General features: G+C 37.6%; 1 protein-coding gene across 3 annotated transcripts in view; it reads right to left on the bottom strand.

Annotated features, from left to right (window-relative positions):
- The window catches only part of Epsti1 (epithelial stromal interaction 1), a 99,372-nt gene extending 82,927 nt beyond the window's left edge, over positions 1-16,445 (bottom strand). For all 3 annotated transcript variants that reach the window (XM_047553467.1, XM_047553468.1, XM_047553469.1), the window contains exon 1: positions 16,152-16,445. In XM_047553467.1, coding sequence (XP_047409423.1) covers positions 16,152-16,321 — 170 coding nt within the window. In that variant the 5' untranslated portion in view covers positions 16,322-16,445. The remainder of the gene's footprint in view (positions 1-16,151) is intronic.
- Positions 16,446-16,649: the final 204 nt, after the last annotated feature.

The following is a 16,649-nucleotide window of genomic DNA, read 5'->3' as shown; positions in this document are numbered from 1 at the left end:
ATGTATAACTATGTAATAACAAATCCCACCTTTATGTACAATAATGCACCAGTAAGAATAAGGAAAAGCTAAATAAAAAGGAAAAAAATCCAGATTGACATTCTCCTCCATGTGACCTACATTAAGACAACAGAAACAGTGTGGCATTCTTGTTCCCACAAACAGAATACGGTCCATTTGCAATGGAGACAACTCTTGATAACCCATCTGAGTAGCCAACTGGCTACCATCTTATGCTTTTAGGCTTTGACCTTTATTAAATCTGAGTCCACTGGGTTCCACATTCTCTCAAGAATATGAGTTGAGCATAATCAGGAGTTCACAGAAGCAAAGAAGGATGTCAAACAGAGGGATCAGGGAAGAATTCATGTAAGCAAATATATTCAGCCATGAGGTACCAGAAAGCTGTTAAAATATTGTGAAGCTTGAAAAGAAGCTGGATGATTGATGTGTGTGCTGGTCCATGACACAGTGCCTGGCACAAAGTAGCTGTGTGATAAATTGCAAGCTGAATTAAAATAAAATGATGGCTCAAATCTAGTCTGTGAGTCGATGCTGGGGTTGGCTCATCCTTGAAATGACGCACACAGTCCCAGAAGCGCACAAGTACTTCATAAAGCAAAAATTCAGCCCAGCAACAGACCACAGTGTAAGTCTGGTTACAGTTTTAAAGGAAATACTGTGGATAATCACAACCAGTTTATAACTGTAGTTTTTTTTCCCCCAAACCCCAGAATTCTCTCTTCAACCTGCAATATACAATTTCAAAGGGCAAATTAGCAAAGAATGAATAGTAGAGGCCAAAAGTGCTGATTAACAGAAGCCATTTCTTCCTTATCTCATTATTTTCCTAGCTGTGAACCTTCATCCAGCTTCAAACTGGGCTTTAATTTTAAACTTGTAAATGTGAGGTGTGCAACCACCTTTGCATGCAAATGGGGCTGCTGGATGCCCAATTACCTAATGTATATCAGCAGACTTTGCATGTGTAGCCTAGCATGCATATACCGTTATGAATACAAAATTAGGATACTGCCATTGGAAATTAATCCCTTATCCGTTACATATTCTTTGTTCACCCTAAGAAAGATTTTTCACTCCTCAATTGGCAGTACTTTATAGGAGCTTGGGAACTGCAATTCTGTGGATAGTACCTGGAAACCTGAATAGGAGGCAATGTTGAGCCATTCCACAGAGTCTTAAAGCTGAAACGAGATAGTGGATTTAAATGCCAACCATGAAATTACTGCACAATCTTCAATGTCTGCTAAGACTGGGGTAGAGCTTCCCACTATACCAGGGATTTTGCCTATACGGCAGATCAGCAGTTCTTAACCTTTATCATGCATCAGAATCACCCAGAGGGCTTGTTGGCAGGTTTGTTAAAGGGCAGAGTTTCTAATTCAGTAACTCTGGGGCAACTTTCAACAAGATTCATTTTTAACATATTCTCAGGTGATGCTGATATTCTTGAACTAGGTATTCCCACTTGGAGAGTCACTGCTACAGATCCATCAGGCTGTCTGCTAGGGTTCAAATATGATTCATCCCCACCAAGACTCGTGTTGAGGTTTGGCCCCCAGTTATGATGCTGAGAGGTGGTGGGACCTATAAGAGGCATTTGGGTCCTGGTAGCACCATCCTTAGAAGGAATTAATGCCCATCTCACAGGAGTGGGTTAGATCTCCTAGGACTGGATTGGTTGAAAGTATTATTATAAAGCAAAGTCACCCATGTGCTTGGTCTCTTACACATGCCCTCTTCTGCTTCTGCTTCTTCACCATTTTGTGATGCAGCCAGGGGGCCCTTGCAAGATGTAGTGCCAAGCTGTCTGGACTTTCTAGTCACCAGATTTGTGAGCAAAATAAACCTCTTTTTAAAATATATTTCCCATCATCAGATATTCTGTTACAGCAGCACAAAAGGGCTAAGACACTATTTTAGGATATTTTGGCTGAAAGAGAATTCAGGGATTAAAAAATCTTCGATAAAGACACAGAGATTAAATCATATACTAAAGATCACAAGGTTAATTAAGCAATAGGACTGGGACTCAAACCCAGAACTCTTGAAATAGATCAGTTACCTATCTGCATCTAACTTTTCAATTCAATACAGAAAGCCTATATGACTTTCCTTGAACTTCAGCCCCTTGATAGACTGTGGAATGATGTAAACACTTCACTGAACACATATTAAGGATTTAAAACATTACGGGCTTACGGGGAGTGAGAGGAGATACCAAAACACTTATTCAGGTCACTTTAACATAACTTATACTTCAATTAGGAATAATCCAAGAAACCAGCAGGGCATCCCACAAGGATATCCAAGTAAGTGTTAAAATGGGATGATGTAGGTAGTCAAAAGTCAAGGCTGAGGAGATTCAGAGACCCCAAAGGAGTAAAAAACTTTAGGGAAGAAGAATAGTTAGGGAATAGAAAGTAGAGCCTTCAAGGACAGACTCTGAAAGGGCACAAATGTTTCCTCACCAGGAGTTTGTTAAGAATTAATTTTCCAAGCCATGGAAATTTTGGAAAAGATTTGGAAACAAATATCAATCTGTTTATACAAGACTGTATTCTGCAGTATCAAATCTAAGAGTACAACCTGTGACATACTACTCTCTTTAGTCTTAGGACTATAGCACACAATCGCTCACCCATGTGTGTAGGACACAGTCAGCCATACATGAAAAGAGGGGAAAAAAATTCATGGCCCAGGAATTAGAGGTTTTTAATCAAAAGCAAGCTCAGCATAACCCCAACAGTGGTCCTAATGTAATGCATGTTTTATGTTAAGAGAATTCCTGGGTAACACTTGCAGCAATATTTTATTGACTGAAAATGCCAAATCTAAAACATTTAAAATATACACAAGAAAGTCATGCCAAGTAATTTAGCTTTTATTCCTCATTCTTGCAATAAGAAAAGGAGCTTTGGACTAAGGATATGCTTTTTACTTTTTAATATCATGGCAGAGTGAAATGCTTATAGATAAAAATATTCATCCCTTCTCATAGCTTTTTCTTGACATGAATATCAAGTATGATTTATTAATGTTTTTGACCAATTAGCTTTCCCCTGTAGCAAAGGCCTTTTCTGTTTCACCTCTGTAGCATTCCTTTCAACATGCTGACTCCTGAGCTGTTGATCTGTACAAGACTAAGCTACCTAGATTTAGCATTCTGCTCATTTCCTGATTAAGCAACATTTAAGCCACTGAAACAAATATATATTTTTGAAAATGAGTTTCCTTAATTATCTCATTGAAATTTAATGAAATGTCTCAATTGGTGAGATTGCTTTCACTTCCCAACAGCACACATCTGTGAGACAGACTAAAGGAGGAACATCTGAAAGACTAGCCCAAGAAAAATAAAAATAACTCTCTGTGCCATAAAGGAAAAAGATATGAAAGACACGTTTTCTTCATGAAGTCTCTCTGGGTTATACAACCACATCTCACATGTACATTCTTGCACAATTTTTTATAACATCTCATCAATAAGCACTCTATGAAAAAGATGTTAAGTTGAATCTAGGAAAAGTATCTTGGCTGACTAAAAGTATTACATAAATATATCCCCTGGTGTGTACAAACTACACCAGATGTAATTTAAATTTCTAATTAGGAACAATACTGGTTTGACTGAAAAGACAGTGAAAAGTGAAAATTTAGAAAGAGGTAGATGACTAAGTTGGAGATAATTTCAGTCAGAATAGTAGACATATAAAGTCTACTATTCTACAAAAATAATTGGCTTAATGTTTTTCATAGTTCAAGAAAACATTGTCCTTAGGAATGTGTAAATTATAAAAAAAAAAAAAAGGATTTGGGATATCAAGCATTGGATATTTTTATAGATATGGGATTCCATGTTGGCTTTTGTTACATGATTTTTAAAGTAAGAATTGAAGTTTATACATGAGGCAAAATTTTTGAGGCATTAAGTTTTCAAGAAGTTCTTTTTCAAATAGACTAAATACGCGCATCCCTACCCCAGAACAAACAAAATTAAGATCAGGCTGAGCAAATCACCCTTGATCCCAAGCCTTATACCATCCCTGATCCAGGTTTCTTACATCTTGAGAGTAAGAGGGCTCATGACATCCTCTTTGGTCACGGAAACTACAGTGCCTAAAATATCATCCACATACTCAAGAAGGCGATGTGAAGTTGCTTAGTTTTTTCATCAGTATAACTCACCATCTCTGATAGAGGGCTAAAATAGACACCCAGAAGGTAAAGATAAACAAGCAAGCAAGAGATCATCAGGGATTTTGTTACATAGGATGCCCTTATGGGAATAAGAAAGAGGGGCAAATGCCATACACAATCTGGGTATCCTTCATCTTAGTAAGTCATCATAAATTTATGCAAATCAGAAATTTGTGCCCCTTTTTTCAGGTGGAAGTAACCGCATAGTGGGGCACACAGCTTGGTACTATTTCAGTTCTGCATTTCCACCTTAGCTGGGCAAGTCTGTACAGTTATCAACCTGTGCAACTATACAGAGTGGACCTGAGTTGTTGTATTTCTTCACTTAAAAACACATCCACATAAATACAGATGAAAAAGAAAGTTAACAGGAAGAAATTGCCCTAAAAATACAAAACAAAAAAAAGTATACAATATACAATATTGCAAATAACCACCATTTTTAAGAGGCCAAAAATCCAGCATAGAAGTAGATGTGGAGATCAATTGATAGCTATACTTGAAAAATGTCTAAAATAGCTTCCTCAATGAACTACAGGAAATGATGTGTTCAGAACACAGAGATGTCAGGTCTGGGATTTGATTTGCTTCTACTTTCAAGTGAATAAATTAACTCATTACTGTTTCATGGATGCTGGCAGGAGACAAGAGACTCCTAGGTCAGAGAAGAAAGACTCATGGCACAAGCATTAAGACCATTCAGTTTATTTACATGTTTTCTCTGACCCAAGGTCTTATGGGGCAACATGATGGATGACACATACATGCTATGTTTACACTAATAAATCTAATACTGAGAAACACTAAGTTTGGGGAACCACCACTTTTATAGCACTTTTATAGTGTGTATAGCATACACACTTTTATTGCTTATAAAGTAAGCAAGCCTGGTCTTTGTCTTGGGGCAAGTGTACTTATCTCTCAAGGGTGCCAGCTAGATAAACAACCCTAAAGAATAACTCAGGTTAAAGAGTAGTAGGACTTGACACATTCAGCAAAACATTTAAGAATGTAAGAAGCCCAAGAAGGACTGCCTTTCCCAAGAAAAGAATAGTAAGGATTAACATTCTTTTTAAGAATAGCTTAGAGGGGATGGTAGAGTGCTTGCCTACCATGCAGGAAGGTCTGAGGTTTAAGCCCTAGTAGTGAGGTGGCAGTGGGGGAGCATAGCTTAATGATAAGGAAATTGGCATTTGCATCAAAGCCATTTATCAAAGGGGCTATTGTATTCTCTTTTATAATTAAAAGATTTTGAGGGGGGGTACTGGGGATTGAAACCAAGAACTATCCACCACTGAGCTACATCCTCAGTCATTTTTATTTTTTATTTTGAGATAGGGTCTCACTAAGTTGCCAACGTTGGCCTCAAGCTTGCTATCCTCCTGCCTCAGCCTCATGAGTAACTGGATTACAGGTGTATTATGCCACTGTGCCTGGCCTTATTAGTAACAGACTTAAACTTGATTATGTCCAAATCTTAATCATTGCTCCTCAAGTTATCTATGACTTAGAGAAAACCAGAAATGCAAGAAAGAGTGATGTATATCTCAAACTGTGCATTAAAAATGAAATTTTTCATTTCAAATTTTGAAAGAAATATAGAAGAAAAGGCAAATAACTTTTTTTGAATCTTAAAAGTTACTTGCAATCTCACCTCTTGATGATGACAATTACAGTTTTACTTGGGTGACTGTCCAACCAATCAATGTTTTCTACACACCATATTAGTTTGCAATCATTTATTAAGTACAATTGCATACCTTGCTTTCATTTGTAAGTGGTTTCTCTAAATGGCTATATAGTATTTCACAATATGTATACATTATAATATAACTCAGACATTTCAGTTGTTTCAAATATTCACTATGATTAATAATCCTGCAGGATGTACAAAGCAAAAAGCTTTGCACAGACAATTATCCAGAAGAAAATTCTTATAGTTCTCTGAAATCATTCAAGGAGTATGAACTACTTTTAATTTTTTTTTAAAGGACATCCCATTTGCATTTCCAAAGTCCAACAGACAGTTTGATCACATTATTTATTTTCACTTATGTCTCACTCTCCTCAATTCTTAAACTAGAAAAGATACTGGTCCTTCCCAACATTCCTTCTCATTTCCTCCTTACTAATAGCACTACTATATTACTCAAGTTGATGATCTGCCCAATTAAAAGACTGTAGTCTTCAACCTTTATAGCTAGTTGTAAAAACGTGGTTAAGTTTGGGACACTAAGATGTAAGTGGAAGACCTTAAAAGGGATTTATTTAAAAGTCCCTTTAAATGAAGACAGACAGATAGGAAAAGCTTTCTGTTGCTTTTCCCCTTCCTGGAAGGCTAAAGTGGTAACCATGTGCTCGAACAGCTATCTTGGTCAATGTAGCATCTTGAATATGGAAGTCATGCATAAGGATTTCAGCACAGAAAGCAGTCTGGCCCTCTGTAAAACCACCTCATTCATGCTAATCTATGCCAAACTACCTGACTTCAAACCCTAATTCTCCTACTTCCTAACTACATAATTTTGAACAAATTAGCTTTTCTATTTTTCACCTGAAAGATGTGGCTAATAACTACCTAATAAGGTATGGATATAAAGTGCTTAGAACAACACTGGAAAATAACAAATTTTCTCTTATGATTTCCTATTATTTGTACTGTAAAACCCCTGTACAATCTACCTTCAGACTTATTTTATAGGGAGGACATAAAGCCTTGTGTAAGATGACAGTGGAGAATGTCTACTTCATGTGTAATGATGACACCTATTTTATTATATATAATACAATCTGGCTCTGGATCACTAATACATCTTTTTAGTGCTATGACTTAATCACTTTGCTTCATCTTTGCATATATATTAATGTATACATGCATACATATGTATATGTGTGTGTGTATATATATATATATATATATATATATTTAGTTTTTCCAATTTTTTTTTTACATCCTTGGTTCTGCCTCTTCCCTCTAACATCAAAATCCTGCTCTTCTCTAAAATTAGTATCCTGATTTCTGAGTCTTTTCTTTGTGTCACAGGAGTAATAAGAACTGGTCCATGAAACAAAGTGGTACTGATAAATATCTCTTTTAAAGAGCTATCCTTCCTTTTCGAATGGTAGCATAGTTCTGAGCCCAGGCTTTGCTCTTCAACATAATGAAATATACCTACAGTGAACTTAAGTATTCAGCTCCATGACAAATCTTCGTTTAAGTTCTCCAGTTTTCAAAAGAGAAAAGAAATATCCTGAGCTTTAGGATATTACCTAGAATTATTTTTTCTCCAACTTTTAATCTTAAATTTTAAGCCTAACAAGCAAAATTTAAACATTAGTAAAATGAATAGCCATTAATTAGTATTTACTTGTATTTACCAATTGTTAATGTTTTACGCATTTGTTTTTTCTGGCCTATTTTTTTTTTTTCCTGAACTGTATGAAAGTAAGCTCAGGGTCATGATACATCATCCCTAAATACTTTAGCCTGTATTTTCAAGGAGCAAAGACATTCTCCTACTTATCCATAATAACAGTATCACACCCATACTTAATAAAGAATCACATTTTATTAATACAGCATTACCTAATTATATTCAAATTTCCAAATCCTTTGAATTTTAATATTCCTCACTATTCCCACCTCATCCTATATCCCATTATGGATTATGCATGTCTGTGGACTCATAATCTAAGCTATTTCCTTGACTTTTTTCTTCCTTTCATGAATGACATTTTGAAAGGGTCCAACTAAATTGTCTTCTAGAATGCTTCACAATCTGGATTTAAAAAATTGTTTCCTCATGATTAGATTAGTTTAAACATTTTTAGAAAGATGACATAGGAGATATTATCCAAGATTCCACTGTGAGGACAAGGATTATTTCCTTGTACAACTAAGAAATAAAGCAATGTGAAAAACAGTTATCTACCTATGTGGTAGATAGCAATCACATTTTAAAACAAAGATTAGAAAGAGAATGTCTTCTGTATATCACTTTCTCTTGGCTGTAAAAATCAAAGGGCATAAGGAGTCTAAGATTTTCTACTTGGCATAAAGAGTCAAAGAACACAAACTACACCTTAAAAATAAAGATCTCTTCATACTAAAAAGGGTTTAAGCACTTTAAATGTAAATATACTTTAAAACGTTTATTTCTAGCCAGAATTACAGGGAACTTTCACATTCTATATTATTTTGGTCATGTTTGAGATTTTTTAACAAGCAGATATTTTACTGTTATAATCAGGAAAAAGTAGTTCAAAGACTTTTAAATGAGGAAATATTTAAAATAAGTATTTCTTAAGAGAGGGGCTCAGATATTCTTAGAAGATTAGGTAGCACGAGGTTTCTGCTCTCACTAGTATCTTAGTAAAACAAACACTGGGTAATACCAGTCCTTGAATTTTAACGATGATAAATGCCTTCAGTTTTTCTACAGGACTTTAATGGATTGTCTTTTAAGTCTTCATATTTGGGGGGATTACAAACATTACAGAACAAAGGAACCATCATCAGCTGATGTTCTGATATAGAACAAACCCTTCAAAGGCAGTCTACTCCCTTTGATTATTTTTTTCTCTTAAGCTTTTGTTTCAGATTCAAATATGTTCTGAATAGATGCAATTAACCTTAACAATATGTATAACCTTACAGCACTCTGCTGACTTTGAAGTAAGTAACCTTACTGTGTAATTGAACTAAGTCTCATTTTTCCCTCATTTCTTCCCTGCTTCTACTGATCATTATAGGTATTATGTATTTTCAAGCTTTCATCATCCTGTTGATTTATTGTTTCACTGTTTCAGCTGTCAAAGACTTTTTGAAAAATGTCCATTCATTTTTGATGATACTGTATTTGAACAAAAATGATTGCTCCCCAAGACTTGGCAGACAGCAAATGCATACCATACTGAGGATCAGAAAAGTTGGAAATTCATTCTAAACAGGACCATAATTTCTACCCTCCTATATAAACAGGAAGGTAAATTTGATTTAATCAAACTAAAATGTCTTTTCTTTCCATCCACTCAATCTCTTTTGCCGTGCATAGAACCATGCTTTTCAAACTGTAGGTGGTAACGCACTAATGGGTTATGAAATCAATTCAATAGATTTATTTTTAATGAATAGAAAATGTCAGAGTGTATCACATGTACCAAGGGTGAGAATGTTTTGTGAAATTTCACTGCAGTTATATATACCCTCATATATACTCATGCACATACTAGGTCATGATGTCAAAAGAATTGCTCACAGTAGGCTATGGTCAGAAGTCTGAAAAATGACCAGAAGTCACCATATGGTTGAGGTTGCTCAGAAACAGTGACAGAGAGAGAACTGATCTAGCAGGAGCTCTCTGTCATTTGTGAAAAGCAGCACAGAAAAGAAGATTCTTACAAAAAACTTAGCTCTTGCAAGCTACTTTTCTATCTAAATCATTTTAAAGCTGTGTTGGCACCATGGCATATAAGAACACAGCAGAGACAGGAATGTCTCTCTGACCTTCCCCACCACTCGCCTCTTGAAGTAGGCCATAAAAGAATTCTCTGACCTTTCTCTAAAGCAGGACTTTTCAGAGCAATCCTCCCTATACCCAGAGGAAAAGAGGAAAAGAGTGAAGGCAGAGAGACATAAAGAAGAATCCGTGCAATACAGGCTTGCTGAGATTCCCCAGTTATTTCCATTAAACAAAAGGAGGTTATTATTATACCCCCTTTTGACAAATCATACCTCTACATGAGAGTCCACCCTTCATCAGTTCTAAACATAAAAAAATAGGTTTCTGTTTCTTTGGCTCTTCATTTCAGAAGGTTCCCAGGTCATACAAAATTTACATTAGGGGCTGGGGTTGTGGTTCAGTGGTAAATTGGCCTAGCAAGTGTGAGGCACTTTCTCAGCACCACATAAAAATAAATAAAATAAAAGTATTGTGTCCATCTACAACTAAAAAATATATTTTTTTAAATTCATATTAAGTAAATTTGTTTGCTTTTCTCTTGTTAATCTGTCTTTTGTTAGAGGGGTCTCAAACATGATCCTACGGATGAGTAAGGAAAGAGATATTTTCTCCCCTATAGTCATAAATAAATTTCAAATTACTGTTCCTATATTAACACTCTGTCCCATAGAATTTCTCTTCTTGATGTGAAAATAAAATAGGACATCAGCTAGCTTACAGTATCACTCCTTCCTCCAGCTCTAATAGACAAGGTCCAGACTTTTACAGATAGGTTTGAATGCTGACTCTATGAATAAGAAAAGCAATGAGAACATTTTATTTTCCACAACTCAGTATCCTCATATGTGAAGTGGCAAAGTGTTTACTATGAAGATAATATTCAATAATGTATGTGACACACTTAGCCCAGGACATAGTTAAGCATTTAAGATATATGAAGATACTGATTGTTATTGATTTTGTTTATTTTGAACTTTCAGGAGTATTCAGTTAAACTATTCCAAGCACAACTAATTTACTGTATGCTACCACAGTACTGCAATGCTTCTTTACATTTATCACTTCACAAATAAGTAAAATAGGCAAGGCACTACTAGTTAGGTATTGAATCTGGTCATTGGTGAGACACCTACCCAGTTTATTGAATCATATCATTATGATTAGGGGTTAAATACTATCTGTTACTTTACAAACTTCCTGAATGCTTGTTAACCTTGCCTAGGACTGAGTTAAATAATTCCCCAATGAAAATCCACCTATATTAAGCCATCAGGAAGATTACTCATTAGAATCAATCATAGATCCTCTCTTCCGATGTACTATTATTTCATAACACTGAAAGGAACGTCAGCATTATCCAGTTCTTCATCTCCAGGAAGGAGTAATAAGCCAATGCTTTCATGTCATTTAGCATCTATGGGCAAAAACCCATTTCCTCATAATCATATGGAGAGAGGAAATTGAAATCTGGAGTGCTGCAGTGAGGAAGAAATAGTGAAAGCAGTTCTTATAGGCACAAATAACTTTGCAAAAACTTGTACTTGATTTAACCCATTAAGTCCCAAGTTTTCAATTCTGTGAATATTTCAATGAAATTGACCCAGGTACATTAAAATGGGTTGGAATTCATAATCTAGAACTTAAATATTAACTAATATTATTATATAGTTGTTTATTATATATCATATTTAAGTTTTACAGGTGTTCCACATATGGGATCATGAGACAAAATGGGCTAAGACCATTTTCTGTAACAAGTCCAGATGTTATTTAAGTTCTTAGATATAAGAAATCATACTTCAGTTTTAATATATAGTGATTATAAAAATTTAATGACCTTATTATTTTACATCCCCCCTTATAGTCCATCTTTAACTTATACAAAATTCTTTACAAAATGCAAAACAAACATAATGCTTTTTAAAGACAAAAAAAGAGAAATCAGGAGTTGGTTATTAATAAGTGCTCTTACCAACCTGTCCTTGATTCTCCCCTCATCTCCTTTGAAAGTTTGGGAATAAAGGGGAAGGAAAAGTTTCAGTTACAAGGGTTATTTCTTTCCCCCCAAGCAAAAGTGGGGAATATCCCATAGACCCCAAGGGAAGAAATGAGAAAAAAGAGTGGGCTTCCTGAATATGCATAGACAGTTTGCCAACAATGGACTTGAAAGAGAGATAAAGAGTCCACACTATTGTCATTGGGATATGGTGTGCCCTAGAGACTGTGCCACTCTGAGTCCTTCCAGAAGGCAACACCAAGATGGTGTTAGACAAGCAAGCAATGGACCAGGGGAGTGCCTGCGGAGGATAAATGGGGAGAATGGGGGGTAGGCAGGAAAACCTGAGAACAAGAGCAGGGCTGAGGAGAAGAAGGGCTGAGTAGAGGGAGCCTCAGAGTGCACACAGTTCTCAGAAAGTCTTGGCTGGTTTAGCGGGGAGTCTTCTGGCAAAAGTGCCATACGGGCCAGGAACAGGCTGGCACTAGAACCTGTGATGCCCAGACCTGGCTGGGAAGGTGGCAGCATACACAAGCACTGGGAGCCAAGGGTGTGACAGAGGCGAAAGGGCAGCAGCTGGGGCTGCCACTGACTCTATTCCTCACAGTTAAGTTATCTTGAAGGAGACCATCTGAATGACAAGTTTCTCTGACTGCCACAGAGGCCATCTAAACTCCTATTTGAAAAAATAAATACGCAGTCATTGTCCCTGGGTCAACAACCAGCTCCCCAAACCCTCGGAATTCTGAGTGACCATTAGTTTTGGGGTGCTAATGAAAGGACTCACGGTGGGTATCTCTGGATAGTTTGAGGATGGAGGCTGGTGGTCAGGAAAACCAACTATGTGATTAAAAGGTTAAAACTTTTGGTCCCCTACCCTAATCTCTGAGCAGGTGAAAAGTGTAGAGATTGAGTTCAGCCACTAATGGGCAATGATTTTGTTTTTTATGCCTACATAATGAAGCTTCTACAGCAACTCTTGAGCCCCCATGTTTGGGGAGCTCCCTGTTGGTAAACACAACAAGGTGCTGGGAGGGTAGCCTACCCAGACAGGGCACAGACACCATCTGCAGGAAACACCCTCCACCTTTGCTCCCAGTACCTTGCCCTATGTATCTCTTCCACTTGACCATTTCTCAGTCGGATCTTTGAGGATAAAACTATAATTTTAAGACTAGTGGTTTCTGTGAGCTCCCTTTCATTCTAGTGAATTATCAAACCTGGGGGAGGGGAAAGGTTGTGGGCAATCCCCCAGTTTGTAGTCTACCGGGTTGACAACTCCATTTGCAGCTGGTGTCTGAAGTCTGAACTGGAAGCAGTTTTACGGGCTGAACCCTTAATTTGTGGAGACTGCACTAACTCTGGGCCATTGGGGTCAGAATTGTATAGAACTGTGGGGCACACAGTAGTGTCAGAGTTTAGTTGGTGTTAAAAATAACATATTTGGTGTCAGAAAACATGCACACACGCGCACGCACACACACAACACACACAACTTCTCATTATCCTGCAGGTTGCAGCTCAGGCATCGCTTCTAAGGAAAGAATTTCCTGCTGCCACGACTAGTTCAGACCCTGGTTTTCCTTTATTCTACACATAAAGATCATTCATGTAATTATCTTATAAATGTCTGCCCCATCAATTAGACAGCGAGCTTCATAAGGTCTTTTTTGTTGAATGGTTATTTATTCCTATGCTTAAAATTATCGAGAGGGAAAGATCCTCTTATTATCGGGCTGTTGTGAGGGTTGAGTTAGTATGTGAAATGCATCATTACACAGTAAGCACTACATAAGTATTTGCTATTATTATTGCTCATCTTTAAGTCTCTACAGTACTTCATATAAAGCAAGCCACAAATATGTTAAGGTAAACTAAATCTGTATATAAATTATGTTAAAGGTAACTGTGCAGTAAAATTCTACGTTATGGGTTCATTTTCAAAATATCTTTTTATTTCCTTCAGACAACATCAAGCTAAAGGACCATACCGTGCTATGATAGACAAGTATCCGAAGCGAACCTTCTATATAACACAGGCAAGGTTAAAACTCCATGTCTTTGTCTTTATCTAGATGTGATATGAGTGAAAGATATTAACAAACAAGCAAAATATTAGAGGGGAAGATGAATGATTATTTTGGAATAGAGGTTTGTATAAGCTTTTTCTCTCTAGATCTGTGTGGATATAAAATTTAAGGACAAAAATCACCAAGTAAAAATAACTGGGAAAGATAATATGAAATAATAAATACTTATAATTACTTATATTCAAATACCATCAAGAACCCAGGCTTGCCTGATAGTCTATCAGAGGTCATCAGGAATCATTGACTTTAACAGATCACCATCGATTTTTTTTTTTATATATATAAGTAGATGCTTTAAATCAGTGGTTTTTGTTTGTTGTTTTTTTTCCAAAACACAATCACTCTATTTAAGAGTGATGCATAGTACTGGGTCAAATAACATTTGTTAAATGAAGTTAAGGCTACCAACTCCTAATATTTACTGGATATTTTCTTGAAGGTTGATATTATTTCAAGTAACGTGAAAACTGAGGTGTAAAGCATCTATGCATCTCAGAAAGCAATTAACAACAGAATCAGAACTTGAACCCAAGGCAACCTTGCATCAAAGCCCATATTACTAATCCCCATATTGGGGCTCCCCAAATGAATTGGCAGAAGGATATATACAAGATTAAATTTCAAACTGCAGTCATACAAATATGTTCTAATGTGGATGAATAGAACTTCACTATTAAAGCACATTACCCTCTCTAAATTGCTTCTAATTTCCTTCTCCCCCAAAATAAAACCCTATATTTTTAGTGTTGTTAATTTTACCGAGATATTATTTGTCACTCAACCATTCTCCTTTGTTTCCCACTTCCATTAAAGGAGTCAACTGAGAAAGTGGATATAAGTAACTGATTCACATGGGAAAAAAATTCAGAGATAATTGAACTCTTCCAGGAATTTCTCTAATGGTCTATTTGCAAATCATCTTAGAAATCACAAAATAGTATGCAATGAGGTCTTTGGGGTACTGAGGCCTGGATAACTAATCAGCAAACTGCCCCTTTCTGAACAATTTGATCCAGCAAGATTCTGAAGTAAATCAAATAAGAAAACATATACAACCACTAATGCTTCTAAGATGATACAAGCACACAAATGGTTGTATCTAAATAGATACTTTTTAATAGAAAAAGTCATGCAAATTATTTTATCATTAACCACTCATGGACATGAGACCATATGTCAATGACCTCAGTTGCTATTAAATATTGCAGCTCATAGACAGTAGGTTACCTGAAATTAATGAGCTTCTATTATGGCAAGATGCCAATTATTCTGAGAAGAGAAATTCAGCAATCTCTAATTGATTTCCAGATCATCCACCACACCTTAGGGTAACCCTAAGCTGAATAATGCTGAAGTCCTGATACTTTCGGAATTCAAGGGATGAAAGAAGCTCTACAGTTTATTGGTCATAAGGTTATAACTATTCCTTGGCAACCTGCATCTGTCTGTCATGTGACCAAGAAGGAACTGAAAAGGATAAAACTGGACAGTTACAATTCACAAAGGTAGCACTTCAAAGACAGTAATGTCTTTACAAACTGTAGAGTAGTGTGAAAACAGTTCACTTCATCGGAAGAAGAGGATAGATGACCCCCTGAATAATAAATGTGTCCAGGATCCTGCAGTCCCTGAACCAAAGACTAAGAATAAATACCACTTATCTGCTCCTGCTTAGGGTGCATTTCACCTAGAGTCATACAGTCCTCACTCTCTTGGCCTCGCTCTTCTAGTACCAGGAGGTTAGTCTATGTGGGAGTCTGGTTGGGATGCAAGCTTGCTCCGGAGGGTAACATCTGGATCATCTCTTTGCTCCATATAGCACTCCTTCCTGGCCCTTACCCTGACATCTGACTGGTGATTCCATTTACAGCACACTATTTCTAAAAAACTTAGGCGAAACTTATTTTCATACCTAGCTGGAGTTTCAATTCTTAAGACAGCCGAAAGATTTCGCCACACCCATCCCTTTCAACCCGTAGTCAGTCACAAACAGTAAAACGGTGTCCTTTTTTTCCTTGTTTTTGTTTTTTGGTACTGGGGAGAGGAGGGGAGAGCTTTACCACTGAGCTACATCCCCAGCCCATTTTATTTTATTTATCTTGAGACAGGGTTTCACTAAGTTGCTGAGGCTGGCTTAAAAGTATGTTCTTAAAAGAAAAGTGGGGCGGGGTTGGAATATTCAGTAATGGACCACAAACTGGTGGATTGGAGTATGATAAGGTAATTCATGGATGCTTTCATTTAGGCAAATGGTATTTCATTCTCTCCAGAAAATCCTTTTATTGGGCCCCTATGCTTTCCAGCTCCAAAGACTAGGACGGTGCCAGTGAGTATGCTTGGGGCCCAGGTCCCACCCGCCAACACAAGTGGTTCAATACTTACCTCCCCTGGCCTGCGGGGCCCAGGCTCTCCCGCGAAGGGGACTTAGGGGTCGCCTCCACACCCTGTCTCTGACTTTGCAACGGGCCCAGCTCCCCGCGCCACCCGCTGGCGTCCTGGGAAGCAGAGGAGGCGCCAAGCTTGGAGCCCACCACTTTGCTGCGAGTGTACATGGTTCAGAGCCCGCGGTCCTGGTCCTGGGCCGCCGCCGCTGCTGCGGGAGGGACACAGGCTGGGACACTGGGAGAGTCTCGAGAGGCGATTCCAAAGAGCAGAGGCAGCGGTTTTAACAGCTGAGTTTCGATTTCTCCCTTCTAGCCGCTGGTTGCTCCCGCCCCAGAGAATTTCCCCATTTGTTCTCCTCCCAGGCGCCCTTTGACCTTAGCGCAGGTTTAACAACTGGTCGGAGACCCCACCCCAACCCGCCCGCGGGGATGTCGCGCTGAGCTAACTCGCCCTGCTGCAGGTGAGTTGACTTAAGGTCTCACAGCCACCTTAGAG

The sequence above is a fragment of the Sciurus carolinensis genome, chromosome 5 (assembly GCF_902686445.1).
Source record: "Sciurus carolinensis chromosome 5, mSciCar1.2, whole genome shotgun sequence".
NCBI lineage: Eukaryota > Metazoa > Chordata > Mammalia > Rodentia > Sciuridae > Sciurus > Sciurus carolinensis.
This window is presented reverse-complemented; position numbering and strand designations above follow the sequence as displayed.